The sequence below is a fragment of the Nymphalis io genome, chromosome 17 (assembly GCF_905147045.1).
Source record: "Nymphalis io chromosome 17, ilAglIoxx1.1, whole genome shotgun sequence".
NCBI classification, from domain to species: Eukaryota; Metazoa; Arthropoda; class Insecta; order Lepidoptera; family Nymphalidae; genus Nymphalis; species Nymphalis io.
The window spans coordinates 8,512,794-8,531,385 of NC_065904.1; the positions used below are offsets into that span (position 1 = coordinate 8,512,794).

Consider the following 18,592-nt stretch of genomic DNA (forward strand, 5'->3'; position numbering starts at 1 on the left):
GATTATGTATTTCAGTTACATTCAAACCGCATTACTCAAAAGTATGATATCTTACGGCATACTTTGGGGTAAAGCAGCCGCTATACGATGTTTTGTGCTGTAGAAGTGCTATTGGCGCATAATAAAACTTAGGAACAATAATTATAAATAAATTAGAATGTTCACTGTTGCGTCTCAACACATACTCGGTAATGTTATGTATTTTCGGAAAAATATCACAGATTTTATGAGAAATATGGTACTGATAACACTGACAAAGAACACAAACTAATCACTCCTCTTACTCAACTGCTTAGAAATTAATAAGTGTGCCAGTAATATGCTTATGAGGCAATGTATGATATGTCTTGCGAAGGGACCTCAGAATCAATTTATAAATCATACTTTACTTACAGCCAGCCTTATATTATATATAAAAAAACAGCAAAGAAATTTTTGTGTTTTAAGAAAAGTTATTATATAACTAGTGACCTCATAGATGATAGCTCACCTTAGGAATAAAATAATCCCCTCCTGGCTATTTTATCATTAATTGATAACAAAAACCACTTAGTTACTTTCGCCAGTTCTTCTCAGGTCAGGGTATTTTCTTTTCCAAGCCGATGATAGTTTTTTCACTAATGAAATGAACTCAGTAAGTTAAATGATTTTTCATTGAACAAAAGTAATTTAAATTTCACAAACTTCTATAATTTATTTATATACTTAATTGTGTACTGGTTTGATACTAATTTCAATATACATCTTAGAAAAGACATGCTTTTCAATTATACAAGTATTTATAAAAAATTTACACTAAAATAAAGAAAAAAAGGCTTACAAGTAATTTGCTTTTGAGGATGTTTAATCAATGAAACTAATTACATTTTAACAATAGTAAAGATTTTACACCAGTAATTTTAGTCAAGCTTTCAACTTAAATGACTTTTGTAACATGTCTACAAATAAAATTAAATATTGCTATTCTGGGCTCGATAATCTACTTGGTTGATACTCTGGTACGACGATTCCATGAGAAATTTACTCCATAGTTCTTAGGTTTTAACTCTTTTTTCACCTTAGGAACATCCAAGTACCAGATCAGGCCATTCTTTTCACAGTGTTCTATAGCTTCGTCGGGTGTTGCGAATTGTATTTTCATGTTAGACAATGGATCACCAGTAGAAGTCCAGCCCATCAGGGGGTTTTCCCATCTTTGACGTGTGTCAAATTCCATTTCCCAGTGATGAGTGTTACTGGTACCACTTTGCATTGCATTTTTCGCCTGTTGATAAATACGAACTCGTCGATTTTTGATATGTTCTTCAGGAACGCCAGTTATAGGTGAAACATCAACCTATATTTCAAAATTGTTTTAAATAACATTTTAATAATTTTTAACAACCAATAATAATCAACTCAAAAGATAATAATTGATAATTTGAGATAAAGTTACTTTACTATCATTTAATGAAAAGTTATTGTTAAAAAATAAAGTATTATTTATTTAAAAAATTGTGAAACGCAGTAATGTAAAATAGTAAAAATAGATATACCATTAAAAAACTATTTTAGATAGTTTTTAGTTTGAGTTACTAAATATACTATTAATTATATTACCCTGTACTGTTGCACAGACTATTTTCATACCTTGGTTGATACTGTTATAGTGGCATCATGGACAGTCTTCTCTTTGATTTCTTCAGGAAGAGCAAGCACGGTTTCATTATCAATAATTGGAGCCTCTTTTTTGCTAAACGGGTCCCCAGTGGTTGGGCGTGTGGATGAAGTTGAGAAAGAAGGTAAAGACCTACAAGAGATTATTAGAATACAAAATAATGATAAAACTACAATTAGATATTTAACAATTATGTAACACTGACCTGGACAGGGCTGTTCTAGACAACCTTGTCGTGGCACTTAATGCTTTAAACATGGTTCCTTTCTTTTTCTTCAAGCAACGAAAATAAATGTTTTCATGTGATTACCCAACAAGATGAACATCTGATATTTGACAATTTTGACGTTATAAAATTGCAACAGATTATATAAATTTATTTTATTTAATAATGGATTATATTTTAACGACTCATTTATCACAAGTCTGAGCTTATTTTTAATATCAATTTTTAAATTTAGCTAACCGATCTACAGGTTTAAAGTAAAATAATAAGTTAGTAAAACAATACGGTGAAATAATTGATAAGAAAGGCTATATATCCGTACCTGTTAATTAAAAATAAACATGAACAAAACGAGTTTTTGTAAACATAATTATATTATCTATATTATGTTGTATATAAGTTTGAATAATGTATTCACATTATTTTCCTGTCATTCTAAAAGTTAAAACTTTCAAGTTCCAACACTTCAATTTTTAGTTTTCACTTTGTTGTGAAATTGTTACTTGTCAATTGTCATTTTGAGTTTTGCCTAATGACTTAAGTTTGATAGAATTTGACTTTTTGTCAAGGTGATCTAATGCCTAAAATTGTAGATTTACTAAGTTAGATAAAATTTAATAGATATTTAATGCTAATATAATAACAACTGGTTACTGTTTATGCACCGGTTTTTAAAGTGTCAAACGTAAAATATGATGTGTTTAGTTATTTCCGAACTCGTTATCTATTGTGCAGCCGTTTTCATGTAAAGGTACTGATGTGTTTCAAATTTCTATATTTAAAATGTACAAAGAGAAATGTAATATAATACTTTAAAGATTATTCAATAATAAATCCAGTCTAAATGCTATTAATTTTTCTCAAATAAAACCTTATTTCTTGACTCGTTTAGTAGCGATTTTTCCAACACTATTTTATTTATATTTTATGAGTAGCATGAAAAAACTAATTAGAGAAATTATAACGAATAAGTACCTAACATAAATAAGTCCTTTATTATTAGTTTCAAAAGTACATTTTAGTATTTGCTCTCAAATGTATACATAAAATATACATTTAATGTAATATTTTTATTTATAGTAAAGTAACCATATGTTTACCTATCGTTAAAAAATACAAATATAAATGCTATGTTATTATTATTTTTTATTTAAATCTTAAATAGATAAATTGTTATTATAATTTATTTAAGCACAAGTTTATAAAAAAAAATGAAATATAAATTATAAATAAAAAAAAATGAAATATAAATTAAAGAAATCTTATCTTAATTTTTCAGACTGCCACCACAGCAATTATGGTGTTTTAAAAAGTTGTGACCCTTTGCGGGGTCCGGCACAGCCACCCCTTGTATCATTGCTCATTACTTAAAATATCAAACAAATTCCATATCTAAGCTGTACCTGTATAGAAATATTATTTGTACTTAGATTTATAATTATTTTAACTGGAAAATAGTAAATAGAAAACATGAATAAGATGAAAGATATAGACTGCACAAGGAATTGTAAGTCAAGAATTCATGGTCAGACACTGACAAGTGCAATTACTAAGAGAGCTGTAAGCGATGAATCTCTTGCCAGCTTTATTAAAACAACATGTTCTAATTTTGCTAAGGCATTTGACTTCGAGGTAAGTTAAGTTATTAGTTTAGCTTTATTGTCATTACATATTTTTTTATTATAGTTTGAAATTAGTTAATACTTCACTTTCCTATTAAATAGTAGAAACCTATTTGTAAAAGTTTTCTACTGTTACTTTGTTCAAAGATAATTATTAACAGGGCCGCACTGTGCTGCAAATGACAGCTTCTAGAGGGAGAAATGGCTTAATGGAATGGCTTTTGCGTCACTCCTCTGATGCTTTTATTAATGCAAGGGATCGAGAATCTGGTTATACACCATTGCACAGAAGCATTTTCTATGGTCAAATACATTCAGCCGTCTCCCTAATGAAACTTGGTATGTGACAATAAATAAATATTCAATAACAATGATGTTATAAATTATTAATTATTTGATACTTAATGTTGCTATTTTTTACTTATGTTAATACATCATAGAGTTTTTAAAACAAATTATTCATATTTTTATCTCTTTAATTATTCATAATAAAAGGTTCTTAATAAAAAAATACCAAAACTACTTAATATTGCTCATATTGTCGTAATACATTAGCATACAAAAAAGATATATAACCTTCTTTTTTGAAATCTTTTAAAAAGTTTATAATTTTCTAATATGGTTTATAATATAATACTCATTAGGTGTTAACACGGATATCCTAGACAAAGATGATTATAAGGCCATAGAGCATGCTATGCTAGATAAACACTACATGTACAAGCTCTCTGGCTCTGAGCCTTGTGATGCGTATGTGTGGGGCAGCAACTCCAATTATACCCTCGGAACTGGATCCCATCAGCCTCGGAACATACCTGATCTACTGACTTGCTTCAGTCGCGATAACGCCAATGTGAAACAGGTAAGAAACATAAGCTTATTATATCAGAATATAATAAATATTTAAACAACAAACATATTAAATTTTTTTATCAATATTTTTTTTGATTTTAACCAAACATTTACTAATAAGAAAAAAACTATTACATATTTCTTAGTCTCTTTAATTGTGCAGTTCCATGAAATATCTATCCAATATGTACAGCCGAAGGAAATAAAAAAGTTAATCTTTTTTATAATATACGTGGGTCAACTGGCATAGCGACCACCTGATGGTAAAAGATCACATTGGCGCTATAAGAAATATTAACTATTACATCTTACATGCTTCACCAACCAGCCATCCAACCGGAACACAAGGTTGGTGGCGCATTGGATATGTAAGCGATGGTTGACATTTCTTACAATGCCAATGTCTAAGGGCGTTGGTGACCACTTACTATCAGGTGGTCCATATGCTCGTCCGCTTTCCTATTCTATATAAAAAAAAAACGATACTATGTGTTGTCGTTTGTCGGTTCAAATACGAAATAGCTTTTCTTTTGTTTTTTTTTTCTTATCTTATTTTGCGCATGTTAATGCGCTTACTAAACATATTTTACCTATAATCGGTCCATGATTTTTGAACACAAATAAACGATTAATTTGTAACAGAAACTCTTTGAAGTATTCTAATGTCAAAATTTTATTTTTTTATTACAAGTCATTTAGCAAAAAATTATAAAATGTTTTCTAATTATTAGAAAATTACTATAATGCATACAATAGGATTACCTCGAACCTGTCTAGGATTTACAAATATACTGTTCTTTCTGTTCGGAGTCGTTACTTGTGCGATATGCGTTTGGTGCGTCATTAACACGGACTTTTTTCGTGAAGTAAATTATACGGTGACAAAGAGTTCCCTTGTATCAGTGATTGCGAACTTCGTTAACCTGAAGCTATGGTTCACTCCAATGACCACTATTTTAATACCCATAGCGATTTTAACTATGCTGACGTCATGTTGTGGAATCCTCGGTGCTGGTTGTAAAATGAAATGTGCTATAAAATCTTACATCTTCCTTGTAACTGTGTTGTCGTCAACAGCATTCTGGTTGTTCTTTATATCCTGTATGTATAATATTTACACGAATAATGATAAAACGCGTAAATTCATGCAATCCACTATTAGGACAAATTACGGCAAAGAAAATGACTTTATAACGCAAACTTGGAACTATATAATGATAAACTATGAGTGCTGTGGTGCCGTCGATTATACAGATTTTATAGACACCAAATGGCATAAAGATAATTTGGATAAACTGTATCCTGTTCAATGTTGCAAGTTGGTTGATAAGTCAAGCTTAGTCCCGATATCTCCGAACTGTGCGATTACACACAGCCCAGAGGTGCAAACGTATAAAAACCAGAGTTGTTTTAAAGCTTTGCAAGTGTCAATCAAAGCGAATAAAGGGAAGATATTTTTTTACATAGTACTCTTAGCGCTTAGTTATACGATTTTGGTACTTTTCGCTTATTGTATGATAAGAGGGGAGCCGTTGATTGGAGCTGTGACTGGAAACTTGAGTTCGTTTTTACCGAAACGTTCAGAAGAACCGAATCGAGGCATTCCATCTAATTCGTCTCTGGATAACATGTTGTTCGTGGCAGATCCACCGAAGAAAGTGGTCAGAGTCGTGTCTGCTGTTAATCCGCTTCAAACGTATAAGTTCACGCCGGATGCGTACGCCACAAGGGACACAATGTATACACATAATATTAAATCTCAATTTCAATAAAATGTATTTTTTTTATTTTCTTTCCCGTACTAATACTCCTTAGGAGATTTTGTTTAAATTGCGTTAAGGCAAAGTAATGCCCGACGACTATTAACCAATAACATGTAAGATTCGTTTTGCTTACGGATGGTAGAATTGTCTATTACGTAACTCAAAAATATTCCAATAAAAAAAAAAATTAAGCTTAGAGACGCTTGAAAGGGATGGGAGATATGTAATCAGCGAATTGAAAATAATAACAGCACTGATCTTTGAGGCGGCGTAATCCCGGGACGATTATTAGAACTTGTCGGATGAATTACGTGTTCACGTAATTTCTTCTAATCGATAAAAATAACAAACACGAGTAGAATGCTATACTTGTTTAATGGTGCTCATAATGTTTGCTCATTGTGTTTCTTATGTACCAGTGTTAAAGTTTTCAAACATATCTTTAAATACAATGTCAGTTTCGAGTAGTCATTTACGAAAACCTGGTGGTTTTCGCCACCACACCGGTACGGCGATTCTACATAACCACTATACGGAAAGAAAGAGGCAGAATTCGTTATAATCGATTTGTTGCTTGACTAGTACAGATATAGATACTGAGTCGAAACATCACAACACAACAACCATTTTAACCTAAAAGACAACTACAATTGAATAAATATCGACCACTCTGACCACTCATACAGCTCGTCACCACCGTACGAAACTATATTAATAAATATATCAAACATTTAAGTTGATATTCCACGCGCCATTCCGTCGAAAAGTATTTTTTTATTTATTTGAATATAGTTAATTGAATGATTAAGGAAAAATGATTATGTATGTCATAATCATTTATCTCGTAAGATATATGATATAATGTAATTATTGATTTTTTACATTTAGAATCAGTATTTTGTATTAAACTCGACTGCTTAACATACCTGAAAATGTCTTTTTTTTATAGAATAGGTAGGCGGACGAGCAAATGGGCCACCTGATGGTAAGTGGTTACTAATGCCCATAGTGGCATTAAAAAAAATGTTATCCATCGCTTACATCGCCAATGCGCCACCAACCTTGGGAACTAAGATGTTATGTTCCTTGTGCCTATAATTACACTGGCTCACTCACTCTTCAAACCGTAACACAACAATATCAAGTACTGCTGTTTTGCGGTAGAATATCTGATGAGTGGGTGGTTCCTACCCAGACGAGCTTGCACACAGCCCTTCCACCAGTACCACCACACCTATAATTGATAAAATGTAACGGCTTTACTCATAAACGTTTAGCGGGTGTAATCACCCGTTAAACAATTTTCAACTCATCATCTTTTTTCAAATTTCCAATCAATTTGACGGGCTGGTTGGCGTGGTTGGTAGATATTTGCCTTTCACGCCGAAGGTCGTGGATTCGATTCCCACCCAAGACAGACATTCGTGTGCATGAACATGTCTGTTTATCCTGAGTATGGGTGTAATTATTTATATAAGTGTAGTGATATGTACAATTAAGAAGGAGTGTTGAGCGTGTAAAAGTTGAAGAGAAAGAGTTTATAGATAGAAAGGACAGTTTATTGAAAGTCACAAGCACACACACACTAAAAGTCAGAAGAAGAAGAATAAGTTTAGAAGAGGCACAGAATTACACAGAGACAGTTACAAATTATAAAAATAGGACGCGGCGGATACAATTTACTTAGTATTTCGAATTGAGTTAATAGTGTGTAAGCGTACAGCTGACTGACTCGATCGGCCGGTGCATCGTCCATCGGCGCGGCGCAAGCGCCGCCCCTCTGTGACGTAGTCGTTCGAGACAATGGGACCGGGCAGCGACCGATCTATTTATTAACTACTAATAATTATGTTTGCGTGTCCGCTTTACATACAAATAAATATGTGTATTATTTTACAATATATTTTTTATATTTTTTTATTTTTTATATTTATGAAAATATATAATTATGCTACATAAGTATGTACTTACAAAAGAAAAGTAGTATATGTAATATATCACTCGTCTGGTTTCCATAGTACAAGCTCTGCTTAGTTTGGGATCAGATGGCCGTGTGTGAATAATATCCACGGATGTTAAAAAAATATTATTATATTATTAAATAAAAATAATAATAATGATAGAAGATAAATCAGTGTATAAACAGTCGTTTATAGTTGAACATTTAAATCGTGGTCAATATTACGCTAGTACCGTTCGGAAACTTTAAATCTCTTTGATACGGTCTTTCTTTAAACATAAAGCAAAGGTCTATATGTCCTATTGAGAAAAAGTATGGTGCTTATTCAACCACGATACGATTCCATGACCAATTCATATACGAAACATGCAGGCATGTTATCCGACATACATTTATTCGTCTATATATACAATATATATGTATAAAGCCCATATAGGTGTAATGTATATAGGTGCACAATACAATGGTGCACCTCGCTTTTCTTCTTGTAAAATAATTAATTAATTTTTGTTATTTTGCAGGTTTGCCTCGGTAAATTCCATAGCTTATGGGTATGTGGTACTAATGATGCTGGTGAAGTGTGGTGCGCGGGTCAACCAGCTCGTGCGGGAGGTCCTCACACCACAGCCCTTAGACCAGCACCACTTAAACTGCCAGAACCTTGCACACAAGTCGCTATTACTTTGACGTCCACGATATTCTTACTTCAGAGTGGTGCGGTAAGTAAAATTTGTACACTAATACACAACTAAGATTATTTATGAATCTTGAATATTTACGGCATTACTTATAAACCATTTTTTGGTGGGTGATTAGTTAAAAGATGCTGTATCTTCTTCTTTCGAATGTCAAATCAATAATAACAGAAAGGGCGAATATCTCAGATTTTTTTTTTTTTTTATAGAATAGGAAGGCGGACGAGCATATGGGCCACCTGATGGTAAGTGGTCACCAACGCTCTTAGACATTGGCATTGTAAGAAATGTCAACCATCGCTTACATATCCAATGCGCCACCGACCTTGGGAACTAAGATTTTATGTCCCTTGTGCCTGTAATTACACTGGCTCACTCACCCTTCAAACCGGAACACAACAATATCAAGTATTGCTGTTTTGCGGTAGAATATCTGATGAGTGGGTGGTACCTACCCAGACGAGCTTGCACAAAGCCCTACCACCAGTAAGTTTTATAAGATCATGTTTACTCGATAATATTTTCTTATATATTTCTAATTAGTTTCTTAATGACATTACAGGTACTTCAATATTCACTGAACAATACAGAGAATCCTAGCCCGTCAACTGTTAAGAATCCGACGACCATAAAATTGGCGTCAGTAAAACCACTTATAAAAATCTCCCAACCTTTGGGTATTTGCGCGGGACGCTCCCACGCAGTTGTCTGGAACAAACACGCGGTGTACACGTGGGGAATTAACTTGGGACAATTGGGACATCCACAGGAGGAAAAAAATGTTCCTGCTCCCAAAAGGGTAAGTTAATTTATCTTTATAAACATTTATAGTCAACGAATATCATTCAATACGTATAATTAGGATTCAAAGTAGTAACAGCCTGTTAATGTCCCACTGCTGAGCTAAGGCCTCCTCTCCCTTTTGAGGAGAAGGTTTGGAGCTTATTCCAATACGCTGCTCCAATGCGGGTTGGTAGAATAAACATGGCAGAATTTCAATGAAATCAGACACATGCAGGTTTTCCTTCACCGTCAAGCACTAGATGAATTATAAACAAACTAAGCACGTGAAAATTCAGTGGTGTTTGCCCGGGTTTGAACCCACGATCATCGGTTAAGATTCACGCGTTCTAACCACTAGGCCACTAAGATTCAAAGACTAGTTTAATTTTGAAAGTCTAATTTTTGTGAATGGGAATTGTCAAAGGCTTAAACTAATGCTCCGTCTATGCGTTGCCAATCATAGGATAAAAAATATGATGTCCCTAATGTCCCTTAGGCTAATTATTAAAGGCTCACTCGGCGATTTAACAGGAACACAGCAATACATATAAATAATGTTTAGAGGGAGATTGCCGGGGCTTGCTCAAAGCACTAACCCTAGTGTTTCATGAAAGATGTATAAAAATTGTATATAATTAATATATGACATTTACATGAAAAATTGTACAGTGCAAACTATATATTCAAAAGAGGTTTGTAAGAGATTACTTGAATAAAAATAATTTTTATTTTCGTTCGTTAGGTTGGGATATCACTGAATAACAAGGAAGAAGCGAGCCTCCAACTCGTGGACGCTACAGACGCGGCGACAGTCATCACGACCAGTCGCGGAGACGTTTATCTCCTCCACAAGTATTTATGCAAGAAGATAGCCATCAAGTATGTTCATTATTGTATATAAAATGTAAAAATGTAAAATATAAAATATAAAATCTGTAAAATATTATTATTGTAATTTTTGTCTTTTTACTATTTATTTGTATATGATCCCTGTTTGGTCGAAATAAATGATTTTATTATTATTATTATTTAATAGTAACGTCTGCAAAAATCATCAATTTTTTTCAATAAATAATTGTGTTTTGTACACTGTACATTTTGTTTTATAAAGATAAGTATTTTATCAAAATTTAAATTCACCAAACCTTACCAGTTTTACTTCCAATACTGCTTAAATTTATTGTGATTTATGTTAAGTTTAATCGCTAAATATTAAATATTAGTATTAAGCATAGCTTAAGTATGTATAATATAATCTTAGTATGATAACTTATTACATTATCAACTCGGGTCAAGGTACTTTAATCTATCTATAAATGAAATTACATATAAAATAAACACGTTTTTCAACTTTAATTTAAGATAATGTTTAACGTAAAAATTAATGATTTTCAGACAAATAAATATACGTCAAGTCTGCGTAGAAGCTAAAGTAAGCGAACAAGGTTCATATTCGCGTGTCACCGTTCTTCTTCTAACGAATGTCGGACATCTTATGATTTGGCAAGACACCACCAACAAGCTTACTAGGTAAGTAAATAATAACTTGGTCGCCTGCCAAAATTTGCTCGACGCAAAAAAAAACCCAGAAGAGAAACGTTTTTCAGTTAATATGTCCAGATTAAAAATTAAGTTAATATGTATTGTTTAATAAAGCATGTATTTAATATAAGATTCGACTTGAATAGTTCCCATAAGATATTAATAAAAGTTTCATATTAACAGTCATTAAGAATATATTATACACTATATTTTTATTACATAAAAGAAATGTTTTCAGTCGACAGAAATATAAGTTTGATTACAATTCATCGCTTTCAGCTTATTTATTATTATTTAATAAATATTTATATCTAATATTTTAATCAAACGACATAATATTTACAGATGCGTGTTCGGTCTAAGCCATCAAACTATAATAACCCACGTGTCACTTACACACGATGCTCTCTACTTCACAACCAAGCACGGCGAAGCGTTCATTGGCAACATCTCCCGCAAGACCACGCCCCCTTCCTCTCAGCCAATCAGAAGAGAGAGAGAGAAGGACAACAGATCAGCTCTCGTTAAATTCCTAGAAAAGGACGACTGTACGTCTGTTCGAATCACGAAGATTCCGAACATACACAGAGCTGTTGCGATAAATGTGGACAGCGAGGGTCTTAATTTTGCTTGCCTTCAGGTAACTTGTTTCAAACATGAACATTTTAGGAAATAACTCTTTCATTACAATCACTATGGTGTTTTTCAGTTCTATATTGACACTAGACCATTTCTTCTGCATCAAATTTTCTTGGTTGCCTGTAAATTGCAATAAATGTTACGAAATGAAATAACGAATTACTAAACGAATAAGAAATGTTAACAATAAACAAATTAACCAAATATTAATATACTTTTATTAGCTGCAATGTATAAGTTTTGTATACAATTTTATTTATTTTCATAGTTTCGATAACAACTTTGCCGATATTCAAAGCGCCATTTTTCACGAATCCATAATGAATACCATAAATTATTATAGAACCAAACCGATGATGTCAAATTTGTTTATTTTTCTTCCCCTTTGCCATTGAAATCAAGTATTGTATAGTCTGTACCTAGTTGATAAATATTAATGCGTTTCAGATGAAACCAGCCTGCGGTCTGACGTCTCTACCTGATTTGTCACCATCGAGTCTCTCCAAACACATGGAATGCTTACTAGAGACTGCTGCTGAAGATGACATTCTACATGATGTTACATTTAAGGTATATATTTATATAGTATTTTAAATAAAAAGGCCGACTTTTTCATTAACGAACAATATTCAAGTTATTTATCGCTATGCGAACATACTGTGTAGATTATCGATACGTGATTGGTCAATCTGCATTGGTAGATTCCCTTTGGTATTTTGGTAATAATAATGTCCTCCAGACCGGTTTCGGCCACGGCGGCCAATCTCAAGAGAGATTAGCCAACTATGCAGAAGATATTATAGTGCACAAGTGTGGGCGCAAACACAGGTGCACTCTCTATTTCCTAACTCTCATAATCTAATGGGAAGGCAATCCGACACGACCGGAAAGAGTTCAGGCGCAGGACCAACGGCTTTACGTGCTTTCCGAGGCACGGGAGTGAACACACTTCCAGCTTCCAGACTCCGGGCTGTTACTTGAGAAATTTCTGACAGGAAAACCGAATAACTTTTTACTGGCCCGACCTGGGAATTGAACCCAGGACCTCCGGGTCTGCGGCCTTACATCAAGCCACTAAGACCAACGAGGCAGGCAGGTATTTTGGTAATATGTTAAACAACAGATGTGTGTATAAAAATTGTTAACATCGTCTAATTGATGACATTTTGTTAAATCAATTCTTAAAAGTGAAATATAATTATGAAATTAACGGCTATCAGGTCATTCACAAACAATACTGTGAAGTGTCACACTATCGAATACGGTCAGCAATTTCAATTAAAAAAAATAATATGGGTGGGTGATGAGCAATACTATGCATTCGTTTTATAATAACTTATTCTGTTATTATATTGACGATATTTCAAACTATTAACGTTATTATGATTGTACTCTTTGAAAGCTCGAAGGTTATGCTGTGCTTACCGTAACAGCCTGTGAATGTCCCACTGCTCGGCTAAAGGCCTCCCCTCCCTTTTTGAGGAGAAAGTTTGGAGCGGTGCTTAAATGATATGAAAATAATGCATGGATAATTTGCAAAGAAATCGCTTTGATACTGTATGTCGTGAAATTTTATGTCATCTATTGTGTATCGGCGCATTGTGTTTCAAGTAAATAATATTGCGTCTCTCCAAACCAAGGTTGGTGTCAAACAATTCCCCGCCCACATGTTCATAATAGCATCCAGCAGCGATTATTTGTACAAACTCTACCAAGAGACAAACACAAAGGAGCACAAGCCAACAATTAGTTTAGAAAATGTCCACCCGGACGTGTTCGAAAGGATTATCAGATACATGTACACTGGGAATTGCGATGTGGCCGAGTTAGGACCCTGTGGACTGAAGATAAGGAAGGAAGATCTTATCGGTGCGAGTAAGAAAGGGAAGGAAGATGTCGAAGTGACCGATTCAATAGGTAAATCGTCTTAACGTAATCATTAGCGTATAAATATATTTTTCGTACTTCAGCTAGAAAATTATAAAGAACAGTTAGTTATATTTGAAATATTTAAATATTATTTAGTTATTTATACTTACTAAAATAAATACAGTTTTTGTTAGAAGAATTCTGAGGCGCGATTTTAGGAAACAATAGAAAATGTGACTCTTCTATCATGAGCGAAAATGAAACCAAATTTACTGGCTGACTTACCATAATATTGACTAGAAAATTAACATATTTTCTTTAATCGATTCCTTTAAAGTGGAACATGTCTTCAGATAATCCTGCAGAGATATCAGCATTTGAGGTATACAAGAACACTGAGAAGAAGAAGGGTAATCGCCGTCGTAACGTCGAAACTCCGCCGCGTACACATTTGTACTGCGACCCGATCAAATTAGTGCAAGCAACGGCGAAACGACTTCAAGTTATGGGGCTGCATAAACTGCTTGATAAATTCTAGTGAGTAACAGTAACAGCCTGTTAATGTCCCACTGCTGGGCTAAGGCCTCCTCTCCCTTTTGAGAAGGTTTGGAGCTTATTCCACCACGCTGCTCCAATACGTGTTGTTAGAATACACATGTCCCAGAATTTCAATGAAACCAGACACATGCAGGTTTCCTCTCGATGTTTTCCTTCACCGTCAACCACGAGATGAATTATAAACACAAATTAAGCACATTAAAATTCAGTGGTGCTTGCCCGGGTTTGAACCCACGATCATCGGTTAAGATTCACGCGTTCTAACCACTAGGCCATCTCGACTAGTGAGTATTATTGTTAATAGCCTAGCCTTCATAGTGATTATGCGATTGGTCAAAAACCCACTCATGAGATATTCTCATTGGCGATGTAAGCAATGGTTAATATTTCTTACTGCGCAAATGTTTATAGGCAGTGGTGACCCCATGAGGCGACGCAAATTAACGTTATAAAAATGACATAAATACATTGGACCTCTGTTGTGGCCAATCTAATAACTTCCAAACCTTTTCTGCAACATTGTTTTTCCAGCTCAATCAATGCCACACAGTTTACTGGTGGTAGGGCTTTGTGCAAGCTCGTCTGGGTAGGTACCACCCACTCATCAGATATTCTACCGCAAAACAGCAATACTTGATATTGTTGTGTTCCGGTTTGAAGGGTGAGTGAGCCAGTGTAATTACAGGCACAAGGGACAGAAAATCTTAGTTCCCAAGGTTGGTGGCGCATTGGATATGTAAGCGATGGTTGACATTTCTTACAATGCCAATGTCTAAGAGCGTTGGTGACCACTTACCATCAGGTGGCCCATATGCTCGTCCGCCTTCCTATTCTATAAAAAAAAAAAAAAAAATGCGCAGCCATCATCATTTAAGATGTGAAGTTTCTATGCAATTGGTTAGCTCATCCTTCAAATGTATTTTAGGGAGATATTATCTAGATTAGGGTTTTCCAACCCTTCTTGTGTGGAGCCATCCCAGATTACAAAAATATTTTCATGGTTCTTCAATTTTTTCATTGCAATGAAATCAAATTCTTTTAACCATTTTTATTCTAAATTTTGCTAGTTTACTATAAATATAAAATGATATTTTAAGTTACAGGGATGGCGTCGTGTGCCTTAAAGAAAGCGCAACTCACACTAAGAACTCCCCTCCTACATGGGACCGAGAGAACTATTCAGAATTAGTCGACACAAATGTCTGTTCCAAAGATGGCATTTTTATATCAGCTCATAAATGTATCCTAGCGGCTCGGCTGGAGTATTTCCATGGCATGTTTATGCATTCTTGGACTGAGGTAATTATCTATTTTATGATGTCCAATTGCGCTAATTCTGTGTGATGATCAGCCAATTGTGGAAGAGGTGTTTTAGTGCAGGCTTGTGTACGCAGACACGCTATACTTCTTCTCCTTCGCTCTCATAGTTCGTGTAATACGTCAGAGAGAATATGCACGTATGTATGACCAGCACAGCTTTAGCATCAGCATTCGAAGAATGGAATAATAATAATATCCTGGGACACTTTTCACACACGGCCATCTGATCCCAAATTAAGCTTGTACAAAGCTTGTGCTATGGAAACCAGACAACTGATATACTACATATACTACTTTTTTTTTTGTAAATACATACTTATATAGATAATTACACCCAGACTCAGGACAAACATTCATGTTCATGCACACAAATGTCTGTCCTGGGTGGGAATCGAACCCACAACCTTCGGCGTGAAAGGCAAGTGTTCTACCAACCACGCCAACATGATACTTCTAAATATCAAACTCCTTAACTGTTTTTTTTTTATTATATCTAGGATTTAAACTAAGAACCTTTTGATAGCAGTCGTATGATTGATCATCAATCAATTCTAGATTTGAATTTTTGAATAATTCCATTTTTATTTCAGAGCAAATTACTGTCTAAAGTAACACTACCAATTAATCACGGAATACTCCTGCCAGTTATAAACTTTTTGTACACGGATAAATGTCCAGAAATTGAATCTTCGGACAGCATAGATTTCATTTGCAGCATGCTTATCGTATCCGATCAACTTTTTATCGGTCGACTCAGGGAAATGTGCGAGATTGCCCTCGCTAGCCTGATATCATTGAAGAATTGTACTGAACTCTGTCAATTCGCCCACACGTACAACGCTACACAACTGAAACAGTGTTGCATGGAATACATATCACTAAATGTTAGCAGTATTTTAGAGAACAGGTCCCTGGACTTGCTAGAAGAAGCTTTATTAGAAGACATTTCCAAATACTATTGCACATTTAATCCAATTATGTCGTCGAGAGTAATAACCCCGTTCTACAATGCACCCAGCGATGAAGTTATCGAAGAATGCGCGAAGATACTTCCTGTTGATTTAGATGTTGTAGATGAAGATGTTAAAAAAGAGGACAGTATCGTTGAAGTTAATAAAAAAAAGAAACAAAAGAAAATAGAATATACGGAAAGCGAGAAGGCGAGGCGGAGATATGAATCAGTCAGTTCGGTGACATCGTTGGACCTATCTCACGACACATCTGGCGATGTTACGTTGTCGCTCAGTGCCATTTCTAAAAGTGTGGAAAATAAATCTCAAGATACAGGAAAGTGGACCGAGGTTCCAACGTCACAGCAAAAACAACAGAAAGTTGTACAAGCACGCTTGAAAGCTATATCATCTGCTAAAGATATTCTGAACGAACCACCCGCCAGTTCGTTCACGAAACTCACCAAAAACAATTCATTTAGTGCCATTTCTCAGGAACCGCCGGCGCCAACTACCTCTCGCATGTCTGTTTCTCCCAAAGAATCCCCATTAGCTGAATCATGCTGGGGTCAAAGCAATCTAGTCATAAATCATGTTGGGCCGAAGCTATCTCAGAAACAACGCAAAAAATTGGCTAACGAACAGTCTTCTCCTCAGACGCTTGATGATTACTTCTCCAATAAACTTAACATTGGTAGTCCTCCAGACAAACCAAAGAATCCATGGAAGATTTGTGAAACACCCATCGCTAATAGTAGCCCAAATAAGCCAAGTGCCATGAAATTTGATACAATTTTAGCTGATCAGAAAAAACAAAAGGACGACCTCTCAAGGATCATGACAAAACCTCTGACCTTGACACAGGTTTGAAGAATTTAAATAATAGTTAATTTTAGTGTAGAATCTATGACTGGATTTTTAAAACAATTGTTATAAGCTTTCAGAAACATCATATCCAACTGATTCATGACTTATTTGATTAAATTTTACCCTACAACTTTTACAATTCATTGAATATTTTAGTTAAATGTATATCAAATGTTATAAAATCAAAAAACAAATTCATGATAATATGAACATACATATGTCAGTGTTGCAATTATAAATATTAATTATCAAATTGGTAGCTTCATATTCAACTTTATTTGATTGAACTTTTATTCAATGTTTTTTTTAAATGTAACCAAAGTAAAATGTGCCATTACATAATAACTTATTTGACTACATTTTTTTTGTATTATATATATTGTTTACAAAAATGGCTTAACATTGTTTATTTTGTTTATAGCTTGAAGATAAAGCTATTGAAGAATTAGAAAGGTTCTACAACATACATGAAATTGACGATGAACTGATAACAGTGAGACGCATAGAGTTGCAAGTGTCTTCCCCACAATGGATCCACACTGCCCCAAAGTGATAATATTGTGCTATTTTTACATATTGACAATTGTGATGATAATAATATTTTAATATATGCTATTTGTTGTATGTGACACAAACTTGTTTTTTTTTTTTTATTTTAAGACTGAAGATTTTTCACTGCAATTATTTATATTTTGTTTAATTATATTATTTGTCATTATAAAGAACATGGATATAGCTAAAGTTCCTGTGATTACTTTCCACATATGCTACAATTATTATAAAATGACAAAGAGATAAGAGATGATATACCGTTTTTAAATTTTTTATGTGCTGTACACTTTATATTATTCTAATGACTATATTTTGGCCATGGCAGCCAGTTTAAAAGGTGACTAGCCGACTATGACACAGAAATTGGACTGGACTGGACACTAAAATTTCATTACATTGTTTCATATAAAGCCGAGATGGCTTTATGGTTAGAATGCTTGAATCTTAACAGATGATCGTGGGTTCAAACCCGGGCAAGCACCTCTGAATTTTCATGTGCTTAGTTAGTGTTTATAACTTCATCTCGTGTTTGACGGTGAAGGAAAACATCGTGAGGAAATCTGCACATGTCTAATTTCACTGAAATTCTGCCATATGTGTATTTCCCCAACCCGCATTGGTGCAGCATGGTGAAATAAGCTCCAAACCTTCTCCTCGAAAGGGGAGGAGGCTTTTGCCCAGCAGTGGGACATTAACAGGCTGTTATTAAGTGTTTTATTAATACTCTCTTAGCCAAG

General features: G+C 34.2%; 3 protein-coding genes across 3 annotated transcripts in view; 1 reads left to right on the top strand and 2 right to left on the bottom strand.

Annotated features, from left to right (window-relative positions):
* LOC126774818 (zinc finger protein 608-like) overlaps positions 1–18,592 on the bottom strand; it is a 361,874-nt gene that overhangs the window by 154,271 nt on the left and 189,011 nt on the right. The gene's annotated exons all lie outside the window — the stretch shown is intronic.
* On the bottom strand, positions 824–2,031 carry LOC126774883 (NADH dehydrogenase [ubiquinone] iron-sulfur protein 4, mitochondrial). The gene is made up of 3 exons (XM_050496535.1): positions 1,863–2,031; positions 1,630–1,789; positions 824–1,336 (listed from the first exon to the last, which is right to left on the bottom strand). Exons 1-3 carry the CDS (start codon positions 1,913–1,915, stop codon positions 980–982), a joined length of 570 nt encoding a protein of 189 aa, XP_050352492.1. The 5' UTR covers positions 1,916–2,031; the 3' UTR covers positions 824–979.
* LOC126774814 (inhibitor of Bruton tyrosine kinase) lies at positions 2,423–17,932 on the top strand. The gene is made up of 15 exons (XM_050496426.1): positions 2,423–2,634; positions 3,163–3,515; positions 3,667–3,844; positions 4,150–4,367; positions 8,602–8,799; positions 9,338–9,574; positions 10,301–10,437; positions 10,954–11,088; positions 11,446–11,740; positions 12,187–12,309; positions 13,380–13,656; positions 13,962–14,145; positions 15,264–15,465; positions 16,077–17,300; positions 17,725–17,932. Exons 2-15 carry the CDS (start codon positions 3,354–3,356, stop codon positions 17,854–17,856), a joined length of 3,702 nt encoding a protein of 1,233 aa, XP_050352383.1. The 5' UTR covers positions 2,423–2,634; positions 3,163–3,353; the 3' UTR covers positions 17,857–17,932.

Bases quoted from the DNA above. Each gene is read 5' to 3' on its own strand.
- LOC126774883 (XM_050496535.1), bottom strand. From the start codon at position 1,915: ATGTTTAAAGCATTAAGTGCCACGACAAGGTTGTCTAGAACAGCCCTG. The intron at 1,790-1,862 runs GTCAGTGTTACA...AATCTCTTGTAG, and splicing joins TCTAGAACAGCCCTGTCCAG to GTCTTTACCTTCTTTCTCAA. The intron at 1,337-1,629 runs GTATGAAAATAG...TTTGAAATATAG, and splicing joins CTATAACAGTATCAACCAAG to GTTGATGTTTCACCTATAAC.
- LOC126774814 (XM_050496426.1), top strand. From the start codon at position 3,354: ATGAATAAGATGAAAGATATAGACTGCACAAGGAATTGTAAGTCAAGA. The intron at 3,845-4,149 runs GTATGTGACAAT...AATACTCATTAG, and splicing joins CGTCTCCCTAATGAAACTTG to GTGTTAACACGGATATCCTA. The intron at 17,301-17,724 runs GTTTGAAGAATT...TTTTGTTTATAG, and splicing joins AACCTCTGACCTTGACACAG to CTTGAAGATAAAGCTATTGA.